At 40.6% G+C, this 20695-nt stretch overlaps 1 protein-coding gene across 1 annotated transcript; it reads left to right on the top strand.

The window, feature by feature from the left end:
- Positions 1–2027: 2027 nt before the first annotated feature.
- On the top strand, positions 2028–16225 carry LOC135577085 (zinc finger protein 366-like). The gene is given in 4 exon segments (XM_065044779.1): positions 2028–4384; positions 4387–4437; positions 4440–5524; positions 8236–16225. Coding segments are annotated over 4 exon segments (1503 nt in total). The 5' UTR covers positions 2028–4242; the 3' UTR covers positions 8461–16225.
- The last annotated feature ends 4470 nt before the right edge of the window (positions 16226–20695 follow it).

Here is a 20695-nt window from a genome sequence, read left to right as displayed (position 1 = left end):
TTTTATTTTTTTAAAACTACACGGAGAGTGATTATTTGTGGTTCTATTTTTCAAAATAGTTTATTTCCAAATATACTTATTTACATAAAGAAAGAAACTGTGAGGATGCTTGTCTGTTCTATAGAAATTAACTTTTTTTATAAGATGTGGATTACTAGGTTCGGGGGAGGGGTTATGTTTAAGTGCCAACATAGCACAGAAACATCTGTCTCAGTGAGGTTTCCAGACCAATTATTCCAAACTAAAAAAATGAAATACTGCTGGTAAAACCTAGAATTTTTAATGACTATTCAGGTTTGAACTAAATGTTTAGAATCACACACTGCTGTACTAGATAGCATTCCATCTTAAATAACGAGGTGCTGGAGAAAGAAATTTTAAAGTGCTTATATAGGAAAGAAAAAAGGTCCCTAGGAGATATTTAATACAAAGTCTTTCACTTCATTCCCCCTTATTTATTGTTGAATACTAAAATGAGATAAGCTACTCCAGAATCAGATAGAACAAAATTAATGGGGAACTGCATTATTAAAAGCTTTCAAGTTATCTAATGAAATTATTTAAAGAAGGGACTTCTCCTTAACTATTTCTCACATGGTGGTCAAATCTGCAGTCTCTTCTGTGGTTTCTTCAGGACTCACATTTTTATGGAATTAAGTTCTGATTAATGTCAAGATCGTTCCTCCATCCAAATTAGCAAAGGTTTGCTACCGACATGAAAGGAGATGAGAAGAGAGGCTAGATTTAATTTTTTCTTGATTTCTACATTACGGGGCTTGGCAGTTTGAAAGGGAAAAAAAATAACAGCAAGGTTATCCATATTTAGGCTGTAAATCTGTACTTTCCTGTACTTTCTGTAAATCTGTACTTTCCCTGCCCTTTTAGGTCCTCTTTTGTTGGTGTCACGGAGGCACCCCGAGGTTAGTTTAAGGGACAACAGGGTCCAAAACAACTTTTATTAAACCAGTGAGAAACAGGGTTTTAGCACTCCAAAAGTGACTTGAATACAGGTTCAGATATCAGTTAAGGAAAATTATTAAGGGGCAGCAACTAATAATTCAGGAGGTCCATAGTGTGCATACACGTGGCATCACCAAAAACAATGCCGGAGCCGCCCCTGAGTCCGGGAAGAGTACACACTTGCCTGAACACGGTGTGGGATTATTTTAAAGGGATACACATACTTGTATTGAGTACAGGAAGTGTACACTCGCAATTCTGCGAGGGTAAATTTATAATACACTTGCAATCCTGCGAGGAGAAATACATGTGCAAATGTGCACGGAATATTACACGTGCTTATGTGGAAACACGGGAGGAAAATACACCCGCGATTCTGCGAGGGTTAATTTTACACGTGCTCATATTGAGCACGGAAAGTACGTGTGCATATGTGCATGGAAAGTAAATACACTTGCAATCCTGTGAGGAGAAATTTTACTCACACACGTGGCGGCAAGGCAAGTGGAGTCTCCATCCCAGGGAGGAGGCCTCTCGGCGGCAGCATCTGGCTCGTGCTCCAAGAGATCCGTGACAAGGGGCAGAATCTCGACGAGAGTCCTGTTTTTTATTGGCTGATCAGATCTGACTGTAGGCATTCCAGAAGCTTCTCTGCACCCCCACCCTGGCTGTGGGGTGCCCCTGAAGCCTCCAAACATCCCCCACACTGGCCGCGGGCGTCCAGTGGCTCCCTGGTGCCTAGGCACTCCCTTCTCCTAATGGCCCTGGCCAGAGTGCTCTGGGGCCAAACAAAAGAAGCTGTTAGCCTCAAACAGCAGAGAGAGAAGGAGATGTGTCTACTCCTTCCATGATGAAGGAGGGAGGGGGAGAGAGGGGGGTTTTGCATCCTGCCACAGTTGGATTATACAGCACCTCTTTAACTGAGCTGGTCACTGACTGTTTGAACACTTTCCCTTGTAGGCTTGGTCCTGTGATGTGTGTAACCGTGGACAGTGGAATATAACCATATGCTCAGTGAGAGCAACCAAAGGTTAGTAGTGCAAGGAAATCATTTATTTATAGTAATTTCAAGCAGTTCTAGAGCCTCTGCCATAACTTCGTCTTCCAGATAGACTGAAATTTTGCATAAAACAGGCTGTGGAAGAAGGGAAGAACTGACAGACAAGAGACAAGAGAGCAATTAGACACAACTGACTGTCACTTCTATGCATTTTTGGCAGCATTTCAATAATCTAACAAAGCCAGTACATAAAATAGCTGGGTTCTCAATTGCTATGGGCTTTCTGAAGCATTTTATACTCATTTTTCTGGGAAAGAATCAGATACACAATCTAAAAGACATTTGAAGGACAGGTCCACACTTTGAAGGGGAGATTTTGGTCTACAGGCATATTTTATGTTCAAATTGTGTGAGTTTAATATTGCTCAAGATGAACTTTGAAAAACTTTTTTTCCCTTTTAGAAAGAAGTGGAGTCTTTTTTTGGTATTCAGAGGATTCCCTTCCCCTTCTCCCTTTTTAATAAGTCAGTCCTTTGTACCCTAAGAATCTTCAAGATTTAACTGTTCCCCATTTTGCCCAGGGAGTTAGGATGACAAGGAAACATAACAAAATGCATACTCCCGAACAGTTCTGATGGAACACACACACATGCTTATATGTGTATTTATATATATATATGCATTCACACACATATTTGTACAGAGAGGGAGAGGGTGTGTATGTATACACTACTGCCAATTAATGAGCTAGGGACTGAAAGTCACATCCTGGTATAATTATTAGATACTTATCCCAGTTTTAAGCATTTTAAAGGTTTTTGCCCTATCACAGGTGTTTTTGGAATGATCATTTTAGAGATCCTATAATTTTCACTCTAATTACTATTCATTCTTTGTGCATGGATTGATCCCTTTATCTGAAGTATCCATCTTAAAGTTTTTTCATTGAGCCTTTGGCTTCACACAGTATCTCAACGATAATTCAACAATCTACTCTATTAGAAGGAAGTAATCTGTTTGCAAGCAGGTTTTTAAGATGCCTTCCCTTGTCCACAGCCTAACTAGGTCAGAGAGATGTGCTTTTATCTATCTTCAGAAGTGGATTTGCCCAGCACAGAGCTTCCTGAAATGAAACAGGAGCATCTTTAGTACTCTAACCATCTTCGTGCTCTCCACCCAATATTTCCAAGAATGGTTTTATAAACAGTATCAACATGTTATGGGTAACAATGGGAAAATATGTCTAGTTTTCCAACCTAACCTCCGCCTGGTTGGACAGTCACATGTATGCAGACATACACATACACACTTTCAGGTAAGTGCATGCAATAGGTAGAAGCCTTATTTAAGATGAATCAAAATTCATAATCAATGTTTTGGATGAACTTCATATTCAGGAGAAGATCCCTGAAATTTTGCCAGAAGACAATTATTAACCTGTTTTGTCACACTGTACCATAGAAAGGATCAGAGCATTTTTATGTGCCAATTACTCTGGATTGTTGGCATTAATTCTGTATTTAATTTTAGAGTGGGGGCTTTGCTCACCTGTTTAGAAACAAACAAAAAACCCCTAGACTATGTTTATAAAACTGAAAGTAATTCAGAGAGTAGTCAAAGGACTTTCCTCCCCCAAATCTGCTGGGTAAATATCTCTGGGATTAAAACAACAACAACAACAAAAAAATTAATCTCTGCCTTCTTATTACAATACAAAATGAGAGAAGCCAGGAAACATGGCACAAACCCTGATGGTACACAGTGTCCTTAGATCACTTGGCCATTGTTTTCTCTCACAGCATCACATGCTAATGATACAAACAAGTTTAATTTTTTTTTTCATGTCACAGCCATAATAAATGTGCACATTATTGTTTGCATTGCCATATCCTTTAGATGCACCACCAATTTCTAGAGCCTGTGCATGCACATCCAAGGACAGGATTTTGCCCACAAATAGCCTGACTAAATTAAATTAAGCAGAAACATTGCCATACAGATTCATCTGCTAAGTAGTGTGTCACAGTATAGCATGTTTATGTATGTTCACCACCAATTCTATCACCAAAGACAAAAGCTGCTTTGTTCTCCACTAGTCAATTTAATTCTGCTTTAAAAGGCATTTGTCTTATATGGGCCTCAGACATCCTTAGTTGCATTTAATTAAAAAACCAACAACCTCCAAACCATTAAACTAGACAATAAAATGAACAGGAAGAAAAAAAGAGATTTGGGGTTTTTGTTTGTTTTAAGGAATATGGGGAACACAGAAAAAGTTAAATATGATGAAGAATGAAGAAATGAGTTTTAATGCAGACAGTACACGAGCCTTTCCCTTTTCCTGCTGCCTGCAGCCTCGGAACCCTGTTACAAAACTACACAGAATTACTTTATTTGGTGAAGAATTCAGACCACACCCCTCACATATGGGTCTCCTCCTCTTGGAGACACAGAAATTTTCCAGGGGTCCTTGGAAGGAGAACTTGGAAATGCAAGAGCATGCCAACAAAAATGCCTCCTTCTGTTGCTCTTGAGGGTTCCTCATCACTACCAGACAGACCTAAAGATCACAATGATAGAGGCTCTTCCAGTCTCCCCTTGATGTGTCAACAGCCAGCACAACCCAAATACAGTTCCCAGATGATCGACCTCTGCAACTTTGGTTTTCAGTTCTACCGAACTCTGGAGCACTTTGAAGCCAAGCCCATTAAGCAAGAACCAGTGAAGCCTAAGATGGCATGGCCCAGTAGCCCAGCATTTATGCAGGTTCCTTACTCTTATTATCCCAAAGTCTGTCCTGGCTTAATGTTTCCTTTTGTTGTGCCCCCAGACTTTCATTTCAGGAACCCCTTTCAAATGAAAAGGTCTCCAGAGCCACCCTTCAGGAGGGCTGAAGTAAGAGGAAGTGGTGAAAATAAACAGAAAGTGGAAAGAGTAGATGTCAACCTTCAGATAGACTATGTTGATGTGGGGGGTGAACAGAAATGCTGGCAATATCTCATGTGTGAGAAGTCCTATACATCCAAGTACAATTTAGTCACCCATATTTTGGGGCACAGTGGCATTAAACCACATGCTTGCACCCTATGTGGCAAACTTTTCAAGCAGCTGAGCCACTTGCACACGCATATGTTGACACACCAGGGCACCAGGCCACATAAGTGCCAGGTGTGCCACAAGGCTTTCACTCAAACCAGTCACCTTAAGAGACACATGATGCAACACAGTGACATCAAGCCTTACAGCTGCAGGATCTGTGGCAGAGGTTTTGCTTATCCCAGTGTGCTGAAAGCACACAAGTCTAAGCATGAGAGTGGCTGAGAGAACATTTGTGTGGAGTGTGGTCTAGACCTCCCAACCTTGGCCCAGATGAAAAGACATTTAACAACCCACTGTGGCCTTATACAGTACAATTGCAATGAATGTGATAAGACCTTCCAGTATCTGAGTCAGCTGCAAAACCACATGATGAAGCACAGAGACATCTGTCCGTATATCTGCACTGAATATGGCATGGAGTTTGTGCAGCCTCACCATCTCAAACAACACTCCCTAACTCTCAAGGTAAGCAATCATGAGGTGCACTGTCACCTTGCATGGGAGGTAGCACAAGGATTACAAACTATTAAGGATACACATACCTCCTTGGAAAGAAGGTAATCAGTCTATAGAGCCTCATGCTGGCCCTTTGCCAGTGGGAGAATTTTATGCAGAGCAAAAGCCCCAGCAGCACTGGCAATACTAGAAGCTAAATGTCTCTTTCAGTCTTAAGAAAGTACATGCAAAAATGTTTTGTTATAAACAGGACCTAAATTAGAACACCTGTGTTACTTCCCAAAATTGTATTCACATCTCTCTGTTTCTGGGTTTTATCTTCAGAATGACTTTCTGTAAAATACTATAATTTTGTAGAGCTGTCTAACCCCCTCAGAAATTTTAACAGAAATTTTCTACTGAAAAACAGATATATTGCTTTGCGTCCCTTAACTGGGAAGTCAGTGGATATGCAGTAGGCGGTATGTATGCAGCAAAATAAAGTATATTATTACTCATCAAAATTTGAAGAATCATTATAATGAGACATTTAAGAAAAAAAATAACCTAAGAAAATTACCCCTTTGTGCATAAGTTATCCAGAATGCCAATTAATAAAAGTGGACAAGCAGGACCATAACCCCAGCCAATTTGTATCAAGTGGCAGTCTTGCCACTGCTGTCAATAATGGCAGCAGTATCAGTTTATACTAGGAGCAGGATTTGGAATACATCCAAAAGGATCACTTTAAAAAACAGGAAAAACATAAGTGTTCCATTCAACGATGTCTGAAATTAGTTTATCCACCTTCACAACAATGTTATTAAGATATATCAAAAAACTCACACATTTTATAAAAATTTGCTTCCAGTCTTGCATATTTTTCCTTTAACAATTGAATTTTGGCTTTTATACGAAAAACAGAAAGCTACAGCATTTTAGTCTAATAGACACATTTTATTTTAAAAAACAACCACCTCTACTTCCACATTTGCTTGTTCTTCCCTACTACACTCTTATAATTTCTGCTCTTTCTGGAGATTGCCTGGTCTTTGGATTTACCATGCAAAATTCTACCAATTCAAAACTTGATAGTTTTTTATCATAGGAAATGCAATGCCCTTGAACCTTCAGAGAGATTCTGCTTCTTTGTCCACAGCTGCAGCTGTGAACATAATTAACAGTACTTAGCTGCTCAAATGTAGCCTCACATCAGATAACTAGAGTTGCTGTTGGTGTTCACAGTCTTAGCGTTGCAATTAACTATTAAAACCACTTACTGGTACAAAAGTAGAGATTGTTTCGAGTCATATTTGTAATGGGGGCCTGCAGGAGGAGTAATTGCTCTTGGGACTTCACTAGTAAATCCTCATTACCTTCAGCAAGTTATATTCAAACTCTTAAAGTGCTTAGTGGTAAATTAATTCATTTTCATAGCATCTAAATGACTTTTTGAGGAGCTGATAGTTATACCACATGGCTGTGACTAAGAACATTGAATTATGCATTAGTAAATTGACCGGGTGGCATACAGGGTGCTAGAAATGCTCTGTAAACACCAGATAAAATGGGGTCAGTCCACTGGAGTTAGCCCAAGTCCCACTAAGAGTAGCTTTTCCTCTTCCTTGAATGTAACATGTATGTCGTTATTTGGTGATATTGCTTGAATACTTCTTGGTTATTTCAGATTATTTTCTATAGCTTTCTTCAAAACAGGGACAAGTCTTTTTTAGAAGCCAATGATGCTCAATTACTATAGGCAGGCAATACTTTACTCTCTTAACTGGTTAGCTTTTATTCTTGGTCAATAAGTGTACACATTTGACCAATATTTTACATAAGCAGAAGAGTAGGACAGAGAAGCTCTGATACTATGTCTCACTGATTTGTAAGCTTAGTGAGGGAAACAAAACTCATTATTTCATTAAGCTTATATTTTGTTTTTCCTCTCTGCTTCTCAGATTCTTGTAAGAATTTGCCAAGAAAAAATACATAAGTACCTATTACTTTAGCAAATGATGTTAAAAGCAAAATAATTTATTACCTGCTTTTCTATTGCAGAATGAATAATTTATATATTGCTGTACTAAAGATGAAATTATCTAGAAAATACTCCATCTGTTAGGGAATAGATTGCCTTAGCTTATTAAATTATTTGGTGTACTGCTTCTTATAGAACTTGTTTAGAAACTGCTTATATAGAATTCACTTGGCATAACTTCTGGGAGCTGTGAACCTTTGAACTTTCTCCTTTGTTAAGTAAAAAAGGCCTCAGAGTCTTCAAGCTAGAAGATAAGGGGAGCTGTGTCCCTGGAGATAAGGAACAAAAGAGCATCTAACAGAAGAATGTTTTGGCTATTGCCAAGAACTTATTTTCTCCAGCTGAAAGTGCAAAATAGCAACTAAGGGTCAGGTCTTTAACTGATGGCCCATCTGATGAAAATGAAGAGATCCAATGAAGAACAGGGAGACCCCAGACTCTGATTTTGCAATTGGCCCAGAGTGATATGCAGAAGGTGGGGGCTTGGATTGTGGAGATATACTTGTCCAGGTTTTTCCTCTGCTGAGGGCCTCTCTTTAGGAGGCACCCAACTCTAGCTGCTCTATGCTGTACCTTGTGAATAAATTATTTATTTTAGACTAATTTCTGGAATCCATGTCTGAATCTCTGCTATGGGAAATCTAGGGAAAAGGAACTTCTCTAACACATCTACAGAATGTTCTGTTTCTTTTTCTTATAGGGTGTGAAAGAGCACAAATGTAGAATTTGTGGCTGGGAATTTACTCTGCTGGCCAATATGAAGCGACATGTTCTGATCCACACCAATATCAGAGCCTATCAATGCCATTTATGCTTCAAGAGCTTTGTACAAAAGCAGACTCTCAAGGCCCACATTAATGTTCACTCTATTGTTAAACCCTTTAAATGCAAGGTAACTGTATCTTGTTTGGTGGCAGAAGCATAAATCCACTGGATATTTCTGTGATGTTATCACCTGGGTGATATGGTGGAATTAGAAAACCAAGACTTGCTAACACATTCTGTAGCTGCATTTAAATTAGCATAAAACAATCTAGTTTCCTTTATTGATCCATGTTCTGCTTAGGTAGCACAAAATAATGGAGGTAAATATCCGTGATTTATTCCCTTCCCCTTCAATATCAGTAACTTCCATCCTCAGATATTTTTCCACTTAATGAGCATTTAAATGCCACTGCAGTTTGAGGAGAATATACATACCTGAAATTTGCTTCGTACAGCCACCCAAACAGAAGTCTAAGTGTTTAATAGCTTGAAACACTGACTAAACACATAGATCAACTATGCACCCTGCAGAGGACCATGGAAAAGTAGCAGCCACAACTTCATACAGTGATGCTATGAAACAGATCAGGGAAGTCCTGGACTGGACTCTGCAGCCAACCAGAACTGGATTCAGTCTGTCACTAGGCCTCAGTTCACAGGGATGACTAGCAAGGTCCTCTCCTAATGTTGTCCATAAGGAAAAGGGACAAGATCCTCATGATCTCCCACTTTTATATGAAGTATTCACGTGGATGGGATGTTATACTCCGTTGGTCATTTTCTTGGTCACCTGTTTTTTCGTTGCCCCCTCTCGCGAGATGTGCATCCATTCTCATCCATTCTTATTAGTGACCTCGCATTCCATTGCTATGTCTACCAAAACATTTATCTGGTTCTTCAGGAAAATGCAGCTAATATGAAGGCTTTAGCTGACAGGCAAATTCACTAAAAGAGAAACTTGTTTTTAACAAAACCAGGACAAGTACCAAGCCGTACTACTGGAACAAGATAATGTAGCTTTTAAAACAACCAACCTGGCAAATCCAGCCGTGTTCCTGTCTGCCAAAGTGGAAGAAGGAAATTTGACTCACGATTGCCTGCAATCTCGGAAGTAGGCTCCTCCAAATTACTTAGCAGCTGCATACTCCTTACAGACCACAGTCAAGTGGAAAGGTAGAAAGAATGCATTTGTTTTGACTATTTATAATGCTTCTGTGTATACCATATACCAAATTATAGCATTGGGATTAAATAATGAGGGAACTGTACTTAATCCAATGGAGCATAGAATATATGGGCACAACAAAAAGAGAAAAGGTGGCATACTATTGACATTGATGCATGTATTGTGCGAGAACAAAAAGGATTTATATGTGAAAGTAATACTGTTAAGTCCCAAGATATTTGTTTGGATACAGAACAAATTTGAAGTGCAGCTTCAGGAGAACCCTGAAACTGTGCTCATGTATATAGGAAAAGGGTGTGCATGTATGTGAACTATATGTCATTCAATGCTTGTAGATGATCAGATGATAATTACTAATAATCATTCTAACATCTGTGTTTGTAATTTTACCGGAATAGTAGCATGTGATTTTAATTATTCAGCTCCTGTTATGACTCTACAGCTCTTACAATCAAATTATACAGTATTCAACGATATCTTACCTATTCCTATTGGAATGAACCTTACCTGGTGAAGAAGCTTTTGCAGCATAATGATCAACATCAGCTATTAAAAGTTAGAGAAAGCGGACAAAACTCTTTGGTTACTGTACATCATGACAAAGAAGAAATACACAGCGTATTGAAACAGGTAAAGAAAGATGGTGAACATAGGTGGTGGGATAGCCTTTTTGGATGGTCACTGACAGCCACTGGACTCTTTAACAAAATGCAGCATCCTGTTTTTGTTTTACTAGTATTGACTTTATCATGCCTAATTTTAATAATAATATTATATATTAGAATTTGGAATATGTTTAAACGAATAGACCACGTAACATATATGACAAAAGTTTTAATGAAGCTTTAAGCTCAATAGCTACAAACCTTCAAAAGAAAAGGAGAGGTTGATACCTGTATGTGGAGGGGTTTTGATAGATAAAGATTTGTTGCTGAATTAGTCGGGCTCAAAGGAATCTCAAGGCCTCTTAGAGAAGCTGAGAACAGAATCTGCTGTGAGAGAGAGGGGCGTTCCTCAATCACCGAGGTCCTGGAATGGTGTGAATCATTGGACGTATCATCAGTGAGACTCCAGCGCATGGACAGCCCACGATACTCATTTAGCGAATCCATGCTTGGAGCGTGGACGCGTGATTAGAATATAGTTACGTATATAAGGAGACTTGTTTCTGTAATAAATGGCTTTAGCGTGATTCACATTGAATCGACTTGTTTTGCTGAGTCCTTATCTCGTTCCTACAAATGGTGACCCCGACGTGATACTCTGAACGGCGTACCACCGAGGTCGGGGAAAAGCCTGTAGCGGCCCAGCCGGAGGCGGATCAGCTGGACTGAAGACCGGGCGGAGGCGTACGGACATTCCGCATTTTTTTTGAAGAAGTCACCGTAAAGGGTGAGCGGCTGGGAGCGGGAGGAGGGAAGAGTGAAGTTATGGGGCAAAATATATCCTCGAGGAAGAAGCTATAGTTAAACTCCTCCTGCCTATTCTCTCTATGAGAGGACTTAAATAGGAAGAAAGTAACATATGTAGACTATTAATTCGGTATAGAATTAATGGCTACCCGAGAGAAAACGAGAAGGCTTTTAAACGTTAACTTTGGGACGATAAAGGGCAGAAATTATGGAATAAGGTCAGCAATGGAGATGATAAAGAAACTAAATCACTAGCGACTACTTGGAAGCTTATATTGTCCACTTTAAAAGAACTTAAGGCGGAACGGGCTGCGGTTACTGGAATTTTTACAGCGTTACAGCCTGATAAGAACTCTAAAAATAACTGTGAAGCTTACCCAGTTCGTGTCTTTGATCCCCTTGCTGCCCCAACCCCTGTTGTGCCGTCGGCACCCCCGATGATACGGCAGTCTGGGGCGGGGGGAGGAAAATCACTCGGCAGATGGGCCCCCATACCATCACACGACCCTGAAGAGACTAAGCAGTTCAAGGAACTGGAGTCAGATAATTTGTCAAAAGAACTGGTGAAAGCTGAGAATGCTAAAGTTGTAAATAAGTCTAATATCAGTCCTTTTACTGATTCCTGTCCGCCTTTACCGCCTTCTACCCCTCTAAACTCCTACGCCGGAGGAGAAGCAGTCGCCGGATAAGAACTGGGCAAAAGAACTGTGTGAAAAATCAGATCACCTACTAGCGAGTGAATCCAACAGTCAGCAACGCGGTCATGCTGATCGTGACGGGAAAGGGGATTCATTGAAAGGGGCAGGTATCCCACAACTCCTGGAAGAGACACTAATTGACACACCACAGCTACAGACGCGACAAGTTTCTGAAATCCTGAGGCAGTCAACAGATCTTGCATATCAAGCTATGAGAAAGGTGTCTGAAACCAACAAAGCAGCCAAATCATTTGCAACTATTAATCAGGGTCCCAATGAGAATTACATGCAATTTATTGACCACCTTCAAGAGGCCATCAGTAAGCAGGTCGACAACTTAGAAGCTAAGGAAGCACTAGTGTTGAGATTAGCAGTAGAGAATGCTAATGTTTGCTATCAACATGTTATTTGCAAGTTTTACAGTACATATTATGTGCTCCTGTGTATTGCCTCTCTGAAAATCAAGCAGCTTGTCCGGAATGTGACTTAATTGTTTTACTAGTTGTTTTTAAGTGCGCCGTAAAACCTTCTCCCCGCTTTTCCCATTCAGGCTGTTCCCTGTGCATCCCCCCCCCCCCCCCCTCCCCCTCCCTCCCTCCCTCTTCTCAAGGTTTTTACTTGCAAGATGGGGTCAGGAATAATTGTTTTCAGTTGTGTTCCTAAAAAATCAGTATTGGGAGGTGTTTTAAAACTTAGGAAAGCACTCGGAATTATAAGGAAGGAATATCTTGTTAAATATTGAAATCAGTGTTAGCTGCTGTATAAGTTAAATGATTGGGAAAAGTGTCCGGAGAATAGAATCTTGTTGCGATTAATGTTGTTTTTGACGCCAGAAGAGCAGGACAAAACAAATCTCTACAAGAAATCATTAAATCATTTCAGACAGTTTTACAGGCAGGGCGATTTGAACTTCAACAAGCTGAGAGAGTTAACTGATAACACGCAGGTCACAGTAAACTTGTTAAAGTCTGCAGGATGCTTTCCTTATTAACCTGTTTTCTTTGTGGGTATCTGTTTAAGCATGTTGCAATTTTGGTAGGTCTGTGCTATGTGGTACGATAAGTTCCCAGTCTGTTAAATCATGAGAATCCGTTGACTCAAAATGTGCATTTTGTGATAATACAGAAGATCATGAGTAATTTAGTTCTTTACTGTGTGAATGTGATGGTAAAATTTTGCGTGTAGTAGCCGTTATTTTTCTCTCCAGCATGCTACCTTTGTTCCAGCATTCAGACTTGCACAACTCTGTGACAGGCTGTGTCTCATCTCGGTGTGGTGGATTTGGCTTTTCCATATGCACACCCTGTAAAGAATCCTGGTTTTGGTATAACAGCTGTAGTGCACCAGGTGAGACACTAAAAAAAAAAAAATAAAACAAAACAGAAAAAAAAAAAAGGCCTTGCCCAGTCCAGCTCGCTGCGGCGGCAGGGGGGCGGGTGCCGATGGGGCTCCAGCATGCACTGACCTATTTTGTCAGGGAGACCCAGAGGTACCTCCACCTGGCTGAGCAGTAAGCCGCCCAGAGGTGCAATGCAAATATTGAGATATTGTCTTAAATTAGTGTGACTGTGATCCATCTGCATATTTGAACTGGGTGTTTGGTTTTCACATCTGAGCTCAGTATTTTTGTTTGCATATTCATATTTGGTACCAAAAGAATCTTGTTTGGGGAGATAACTACAAAATGGGAACCGGTTCCACTGCTAAAATTCCACCTTCCTCCCCCTTAGGATGCATCCTTATACATTAGAGTAATTGCTTATATTGTTAGAAAAGCATTTAAATTGTTAAAATGCTATGATAGATGTGAATTTGGAAGAGGTTGTATTTAAAAGTTGCTAGAATATTAACTGATTTAGATTTAGGGAAATAGAATAATGGATTGATGTTTATTATACTGGTTTATACTGGTTTTTTTTTTTGACATCTCTAAATTGTCAAAGGTAAATGGAGCTAAGGAATGTAACTATTGCTGAACTACTTGAAATTGTATATGAAGTGTATTATGGTTGGAGTGAAATGGGAAAACAAAAGAAACAAAAGAGCAAAATATCCCAGGCCTGTGTGCAGCTCATTGTAACTGAGAAGTTTCCCAGAGCCTCCTACTTCGTACCAGCCATTATGCCAGCTGCGTGACCTTGGTTATATCTAAAACTGCAGCAGGAAGAGAAAGAAAAAAAACATCTGGAAAAACCTGGCTGCCTGCTTTACATCCCCCCCACTGCAGCGATGTAATACTGAATGGAGCAGTCCGAGGGTGAAGTTTAAAGGCATCCTTAGCAGACCCATAGTTCTAATGAAACTGGAAAATCAAACCAGAAATTTGTTAATAGACTTATTCTGTGGTAATTAGTTGTAAGAGACTTCTTAGTAAATTCACCATGCTAGTTTTTGAGGTCATGGGAGAGAATGAAAGAAAGGCCGTTTTTTTTGAGACCAATAGAATGCCAAATTTGGAACAAAGTTTTAATACATGAATTCTTATAGTTGCCAGAAAGACCTATACCTCTCTTACGTTAAGATTTGTTAAGCAAATTGTAAGCTCAAATAGCGTTTTCTGAGAATTCTGTTTAGTTGCATGGCCAACAAGAAGCTGCTGGGATGGTGCAGATCTGCTTGCTGCAAGTGAGAAATCTCCAAGGAAATTTCAAATGCTGTATTTCCACTAGTACCAACAGCCAATGTTTTGATAAAGCAAATACTACACTGAGAAATCTGAAACAGGACTTCGATCCGGTAAGGGAAAACAATATCCAGTAAATATGACAGCCAAATTGGAGTTAGAAACTTTGAGGAATGAATTTATGACAACTTTACAGGCTGACTGCATTTGATTGGACTTTCAGATTTGTCTATGAAACAACCTGTGGCTATTGTGGGACAGTATGATGAGAATGCTAACAGACTGATATACCAGTTGTCACTCTAATCAAGAAAATGCAGGGAATTAATTTAAGTGTTAATAGGCCATGATTCTTTTGTCATGTATGTACCATTTGTGAAATTGAATTCTGATTTTTTTTATTTGTGATCTATGTCTTTGTAAATTGCACTAGCTGGTTTTCTTAACAGCACAGCTTTTGGCATGCCTAAATGTAAATTGCTGCAGAACCTGCAAGTCTTTAACATCAGGTCATAGGCCATACTTGTATTTGGTCCGATCCTACATACTTGCACAGTTTTTGTCGATGGTTCTGGGAAGTCTCATAAAGCTGTAGTGGTTTGGTGTGAAGATAACAATTGGCATCATTCTGTAAAAATTATTGAAGGTTCAACCCAATTAGCAGAACTTGGCACAGCTTTACATTACTTAGAGCTTTTTAAGGAGGAACCTCTACATTTGATTTGTGGTTTTGAGTACATAGTCAAGATCCAACGTATGTATCTGGTTCTGAATTTTTTTGTTTTTTTGTTTGTTTGTTTTTATAAAAAAAAAGGGGGAAGTAGGGGAAACACCACAAAACCAATTATCAAAAGCATTGTATGTAATGAAATACTTTGCAAGTATGACCCAAAACCATGCTAAATCAGAAAGAACCTACATTAGTTATGGTCAAATTACTAGTCAATGAAAAAGGCCTCATCAATTGATAACCTGGGGAAAAGGTTATGTTTGTGTCATTACAGGCTGAGGATTGAAGTGGATTCAACAAAGATTCAACGGATGCAGATGGACAGGAGGGAGATAAGTTGTGAGGGCTGTTTCAGATGTAAACTATGGATCCTTATTCCGTGTTCTATATGCTCACAGACCTGGTGGTGTAGAAGCTTATTAGCAAGCAGGTGGTGTACCTTCTGTGGAGAATGGCAATTTGAACAATCAGCAGGGGATCCAAAAGGGTGATATTATGATCAGATAGTCAATGCATAGATAAGGTAAAACTATGAGATATCTCTTCCATAGTAATCTAAGTTTAGCAACAGATAAAGTTTTAGAAGGGATATTAAGGTTAAGCTATTGATCTTTTAAATAGGTTAAGATAACTTTTAAGATATTCATTCAATTATTAGTATATGCTGATGGTATTAAGTATATTACTCTATAAACTGCGCAGTTATAGATATTTAGGAGGTTAAGAGAAAATATCATATTAACTTGTCTGGTTATTTTGAATCTATTAAAATAGTGTGTTGATAAGGTTGTTATAACGGAATTAAGGTTTTAAGAATAGGCAGGTAGTTGTTTGATCTTAGTAAGTAAGGTTTAACTGCATTATATGTAATTGTAATTATGTTGTTAATCACGTGTTCTGTGTTGCAGTATATTTCAAAAATGATTCGCCGTGCGGTTGATGGGGCCTGACTAATTCAGGAAAAGAAAGGGGGAAGTGTGGAGGGGTTTTGATAGATAAAGATTTGTTGCTGAATTAGTCAGGCTCAAAGGAATCTCAAGGCCTCTTAGAGAAGCTGAGAACAGAATCTGCTGTGAGAGAGAGGGGCGTTCCTCAATCACCGGGGTCCTGGCGTGGCTTGAATCGTCGGATGTATCATCAGTGAGACTCCAGCGCATGGACAGCCCACGATACTCATTTAGTGAATCCATGCTTGGAGCGTGGACGCGTGATTAGAATATAGTTAAGTATATAAGGAGACTTGTTTCTGTAATAAATGGCTTTAGCGTGATTCACATTGAATCGACTTGTTTTGCTGAGTCCTTATCTCGTTCCTACACTGGGAGGTGCTAATGTGTTGCAGTCCCAGTAAGAAAGGCACTCAGACTTTGTTAGGAATCATTTAAAATGCTATTTATTGGAGCTAACACTATAAGGAGAGAATAGTATAGATAATCTTACGCCTCTTTAGAAGGTGGAAACCCTGAGTGGTATAGCATCAAACAAGACCCCAATTCACATGCAGCATGCTGAGCAGACCCTGTCCACAGAAGAGATTTTCTCCTTTTGGTCATTTGAGCTATTATAGGATTTTATTGCAAGAAAACAACTCTATTTATAATTTCTACTGTCAAACAGAAAGGATATTATAATGAGAACTTCTTGCTGCATTTGTAGATAAAGGCAAGGCCATGCAGATGGCATAATTGCTAGTACTGAGTGGGAGCTGCCTGCACCCCTTCTTTGAACATCCAATGCAGTACCAGCAATCACACGTTAATGTAAGTGGCTGTTCTTTTCCTAGTATTTCAGGTGCTGCTCAAGTGCTGCTCAGTGCTTCCACCTTCATAGGTGGCAAGGATCTCTTTCTCTTGGGGTGTGTAGTTACTCTGTTTCCCCAAACATAAGACCTACCTCATACATAAGCCCTAGCATGATTTTTCAGGATTTTTGAGGATGCTTGAAATATAAGCCCTAGTTACAGTTCATAAAAAAGTCAATTTAAATAGTGTCCAGGCAGCTATACACGTAAAAAAGTAAAATTAGTTGGCAATAGAATGCAGCAAGACAGATAGACCCTTTACCAAGAAAAGCAGACACCCCAAAAACAACTGCACTCAAAAGACCCCACGAGACACAAAACAATAAGGGTTGGCAAGCGCCGGGCTCTCACACACAGATGGGGTAGTCCTGCTAGTGTCACTCCTGTCACAGGCACGTTACCTGTGATCTGTTACCTGTGTTACCTGTGATCTGTCAGGTCCCTTGGCGTTCCAGCTGCTCTCTTCGGCGTTCGACTGCAGCCAAGTGTAGCGGTTGGCTCCCCCTAGTGACCAGAAGCAGCCACAACGCTCTAATATGATGGGCTCGGGAATGGAGTGACAACAGACAGACTGTTTGTGGAAAAATAAGACATCTCCTGAAAATAAGTCCTAACGCATCTTTTGGAGAAAAAATTAATGTAAGACCTACCCCGAAAATAAGCCCTAGCATGATTTTTCAGGATTTTTGAGGATGCTCGAAAATTAAGCCCTACTCCAAAAATAAGCCCTTGTTACAGTTCATTTAAAAAGTCAATTTAAATAGTGTCCAGGCAGTTATACATGTAAAAAAGTAATACATTTTGGAGCAAAAATTAATATAAGACCCTGTCTTATTTTTGGGAAAATAGGGTAACTGAGGATCCAAAATCCCAGTGGTCAGTCCTGAATTTTATCAGGGCTCCTTTGCCACATACTCCAGGAGATTTCCACATCTCCTGAGGTAGTATATAGGATATTTTGTACTCTGCCACTGTGAGAGTCGGTCCAAAAATGGAGCAGTATTTGCCTGAACATTGCCATCAAGAACTTAGAGAACTGAAGCCCTGACAGAAAGAACGCATGGACAACGACTTGGAGAGAAGTCTGAGGAGAAGCATTGTGTTGCACTGTTTCTCTGATTTGGGGGGTCTGCTACTAACAATGGCTGCTGTGTGGACTTTGCCTGCTGCTTCAGCCAAACGAGCCCCAGCCTCCTGAAAGCTATTGTTATGAGGGTCTCTTCGACCCAGGGACAATAGCTGCCATCCAGAAGAATGTGTTCTCACCTGCAGCCTCAGTTACACGTGTCCCTCACCTGCTCCCCCAAACAATGGCCAACAAAAAGGAGCATGCCCAGAAGCTCGCCAAGGGTCCTGAGGTCACCCAATGGACCAAAGACCCCTGAATGCTGGACATGTAAGCATTGGCAAAAGAAAGCGTGAATCTTTCGAGCCTGCGCAGTACGAGCCTGGACTGTGAAATCAAGGCGGAGACTGGCCTAAAACAATGGGAGCAAGGAGGGGTGAAGAAGCATAAAAGATGACTCCAGAATGAACACCGTTGAAGATCTTCCCACCAGAGGATCCCGAACCACGATGGAGGACTGGCAGAACTCCACGGGATCCGGAGACCAGAGGGACGCTTCTGGAACGGGACTAGTGATAAACGCAACCTCATTTCTCATCTTTACTTTTACTTTTCCCCATTTCTTTTCCCTTTTCTTTTTTTTACTTTCTCTCTCTATCACGTGCCGCTTTGCGGGCAAATTAATAAAGTAACACTGCTTGATTGAATTATAACCCCTTGGTATTTTAGTCGCCTTAATTTTGCGCTTCGAGATCAAGGTAAAAGAACCATCATGAGTCCATCACCGAATGGACCGTGACAGTTGTCAGTTTAGATAGGGCCCAGGGCTACTGCCCATGGTACTTCTTGCTTCACTTGTCGGAATGCTTGCTGTTGCTTAGGTCCCCACTCAAACTGATTTCACTGGGTCATGACATACAGTGGTTTCACAAGCTGACTGTATCCAGGAATGTGCATCAAACAGAATCTGACCATTCCAAGGAAAGTTTGAGTTATCTTCTAGTTGGTGAGTTCAGCAAACATACTCATTTTTTCTACTGCTTCCCTAGGCATTTGCGGTCTTCCATCCACCCATTTTGTGCCTAGGAATCATGTTTCTGTGACTTTAGACTTCTTGATGGTTGTATTGGTTGTACACGGAAAGGTTGGGGAGCAGAGGCTGCAGGGGCAGCCTCTGTGAGAAGAGGTAAGGGCCTGCCCTGTGCTGGACACAACTGGTTCCGGCCAACTCTGTAACAAACCCACCACAGTCCAAAGGTGAGCTGATCAGCAAAGCTGGTCATACCTTTGTGAAAACATATTTAAGAAAAGGAAAAAAGCCAGACAGGCGGAGGAGTGAAGAAAAAAAAGTGAGGAGTAGTACAAACACCAAGGTCAGAAAAAAAGGAGGAGGAGATGTTTCAGGTGCCAGAGCATGTATTTCCCTCCGGCCTGTAGAAGAGACCATGCTGAGATAGATATTCACACTGCAGCTCATGAAGGACCCCATGCCAGAGCAGTTGGATATGTCCTGAAGGCATTGCAAACCATGGAGAAACCATACTGGAGCAGATTTTCCTGAAGGATTGCAGCCTGCAAAGAGGACCTATGCTGGAACAGGGGAAAAGTATGAGGAAGGAGCAGCAGAGAGGAACTGTTATGTACTGACCGTTACCACCCCTCAAGTGCAGGGGGGGGGGGGGATGGAATAGTTGAAAATAAAGGAGTGAAGTTGAGCCTGAGAAAAAAGGAAGGTGGGGGGAAGGTGGGGGTTTTTAATCTTTATCACTATGTAAATCTATTTTAATTGGCAATAAATTAAATTAATTTTCCTCAAGTCTAGTCTGTTTTGCCCATGATGGTAATTGACACATGACTGCCCTGTGCAGAGAAAAGTCCCATCAGAGTTCCAGACCCGAGCGGACGGAGGAAGAAATGCAGCCGACTCAATATGAGTGATAAAGCATACTTCAACTTTATTGCCCGAGATAGCGTGCATTTATACCAAATACCATAATTATGCATACTTGTCTCTATCCAATAGGCTAAGCACATTTACTTACTCCACCTACTTGGGTTTAGCTAGCTATGCGCATCCCACATTCTTCTGACTCTTATCTCTTCAAAAATATCCTGACCCTGCCTTAGTTAGTACTTTTCCGTTCCCCCCTTTCCCACGGCCTAATAGACAAGCTAACTAAGGCCTACTTATGTCAACTAAAATGGGCTCTGCTCGTACAGTTGCTTGGTGGACTCATGTCTGTGCTCCTTGAGCCAATCCCCGACAGCCCTGTCTTTATCTTGAGCCATGAGCCTTTTAATTCCATTTTATCCCACTGTCCTTTTGAGGAAGGGGAGTGAGAAAGCAGCTGGATGTGTGCCTAGCAGCTGGCCAAGTTCAACTCACCACAATTGTACACCCTGCTTCCAGCAGGATTTCAATAACAGCTTAACCTTTTTCAACTGCTTCTTCCTTTGTCCCCAGAGAATGATGTCACTGATGTACTGATACAGGGAACTGACAATTAACTAATTAACACTTAAAGAACTAACCCTACCCCACATCACTAAAGACACTTAGAGAGCTAATCCTTTAACCCACATCACTATTGCCTAGCCTTGCTTAACTCTGTGTAACTTATTGTATGAAAAACAGGACTTCACTGACGCCTTGCAAAGATAATAATCCTTGGGTGCATCCTTGGTGCATCCTTGGGTGAACTAGATAACAGAAACTTGGGCACAGGACAGGAGATATGCCAGTTATAACCAACTCAGCAGTCTGAGACCTAACCAGCTCATCACACTAGACCAAAAGTGAGCGTGTACAGAGAAGAGGACCTGGGTTCATGATCACTGTGCAGCTGCAACCAGGAGGAGCTGGAGGTGGAGACTATGGA

Source organism: Columba livia, chromosome W, assembly GCF_036013475.1.
Source record: "Columba livia isolate bColLiv1 breed racing homer chromosome W, bColLiv1.pat.W.v2, whole genome shotgun sequence".
NCBI lineage: Eukaryota > Metazoa > Chordata > Aves > Columbiformes > Columbidae > Columba > Columba livia.
The sequence above is the reverse complement of the archived record's forward strand: the minus strand, read 5'-3'. Positions and strand labels throughout refer to the sequence as shown.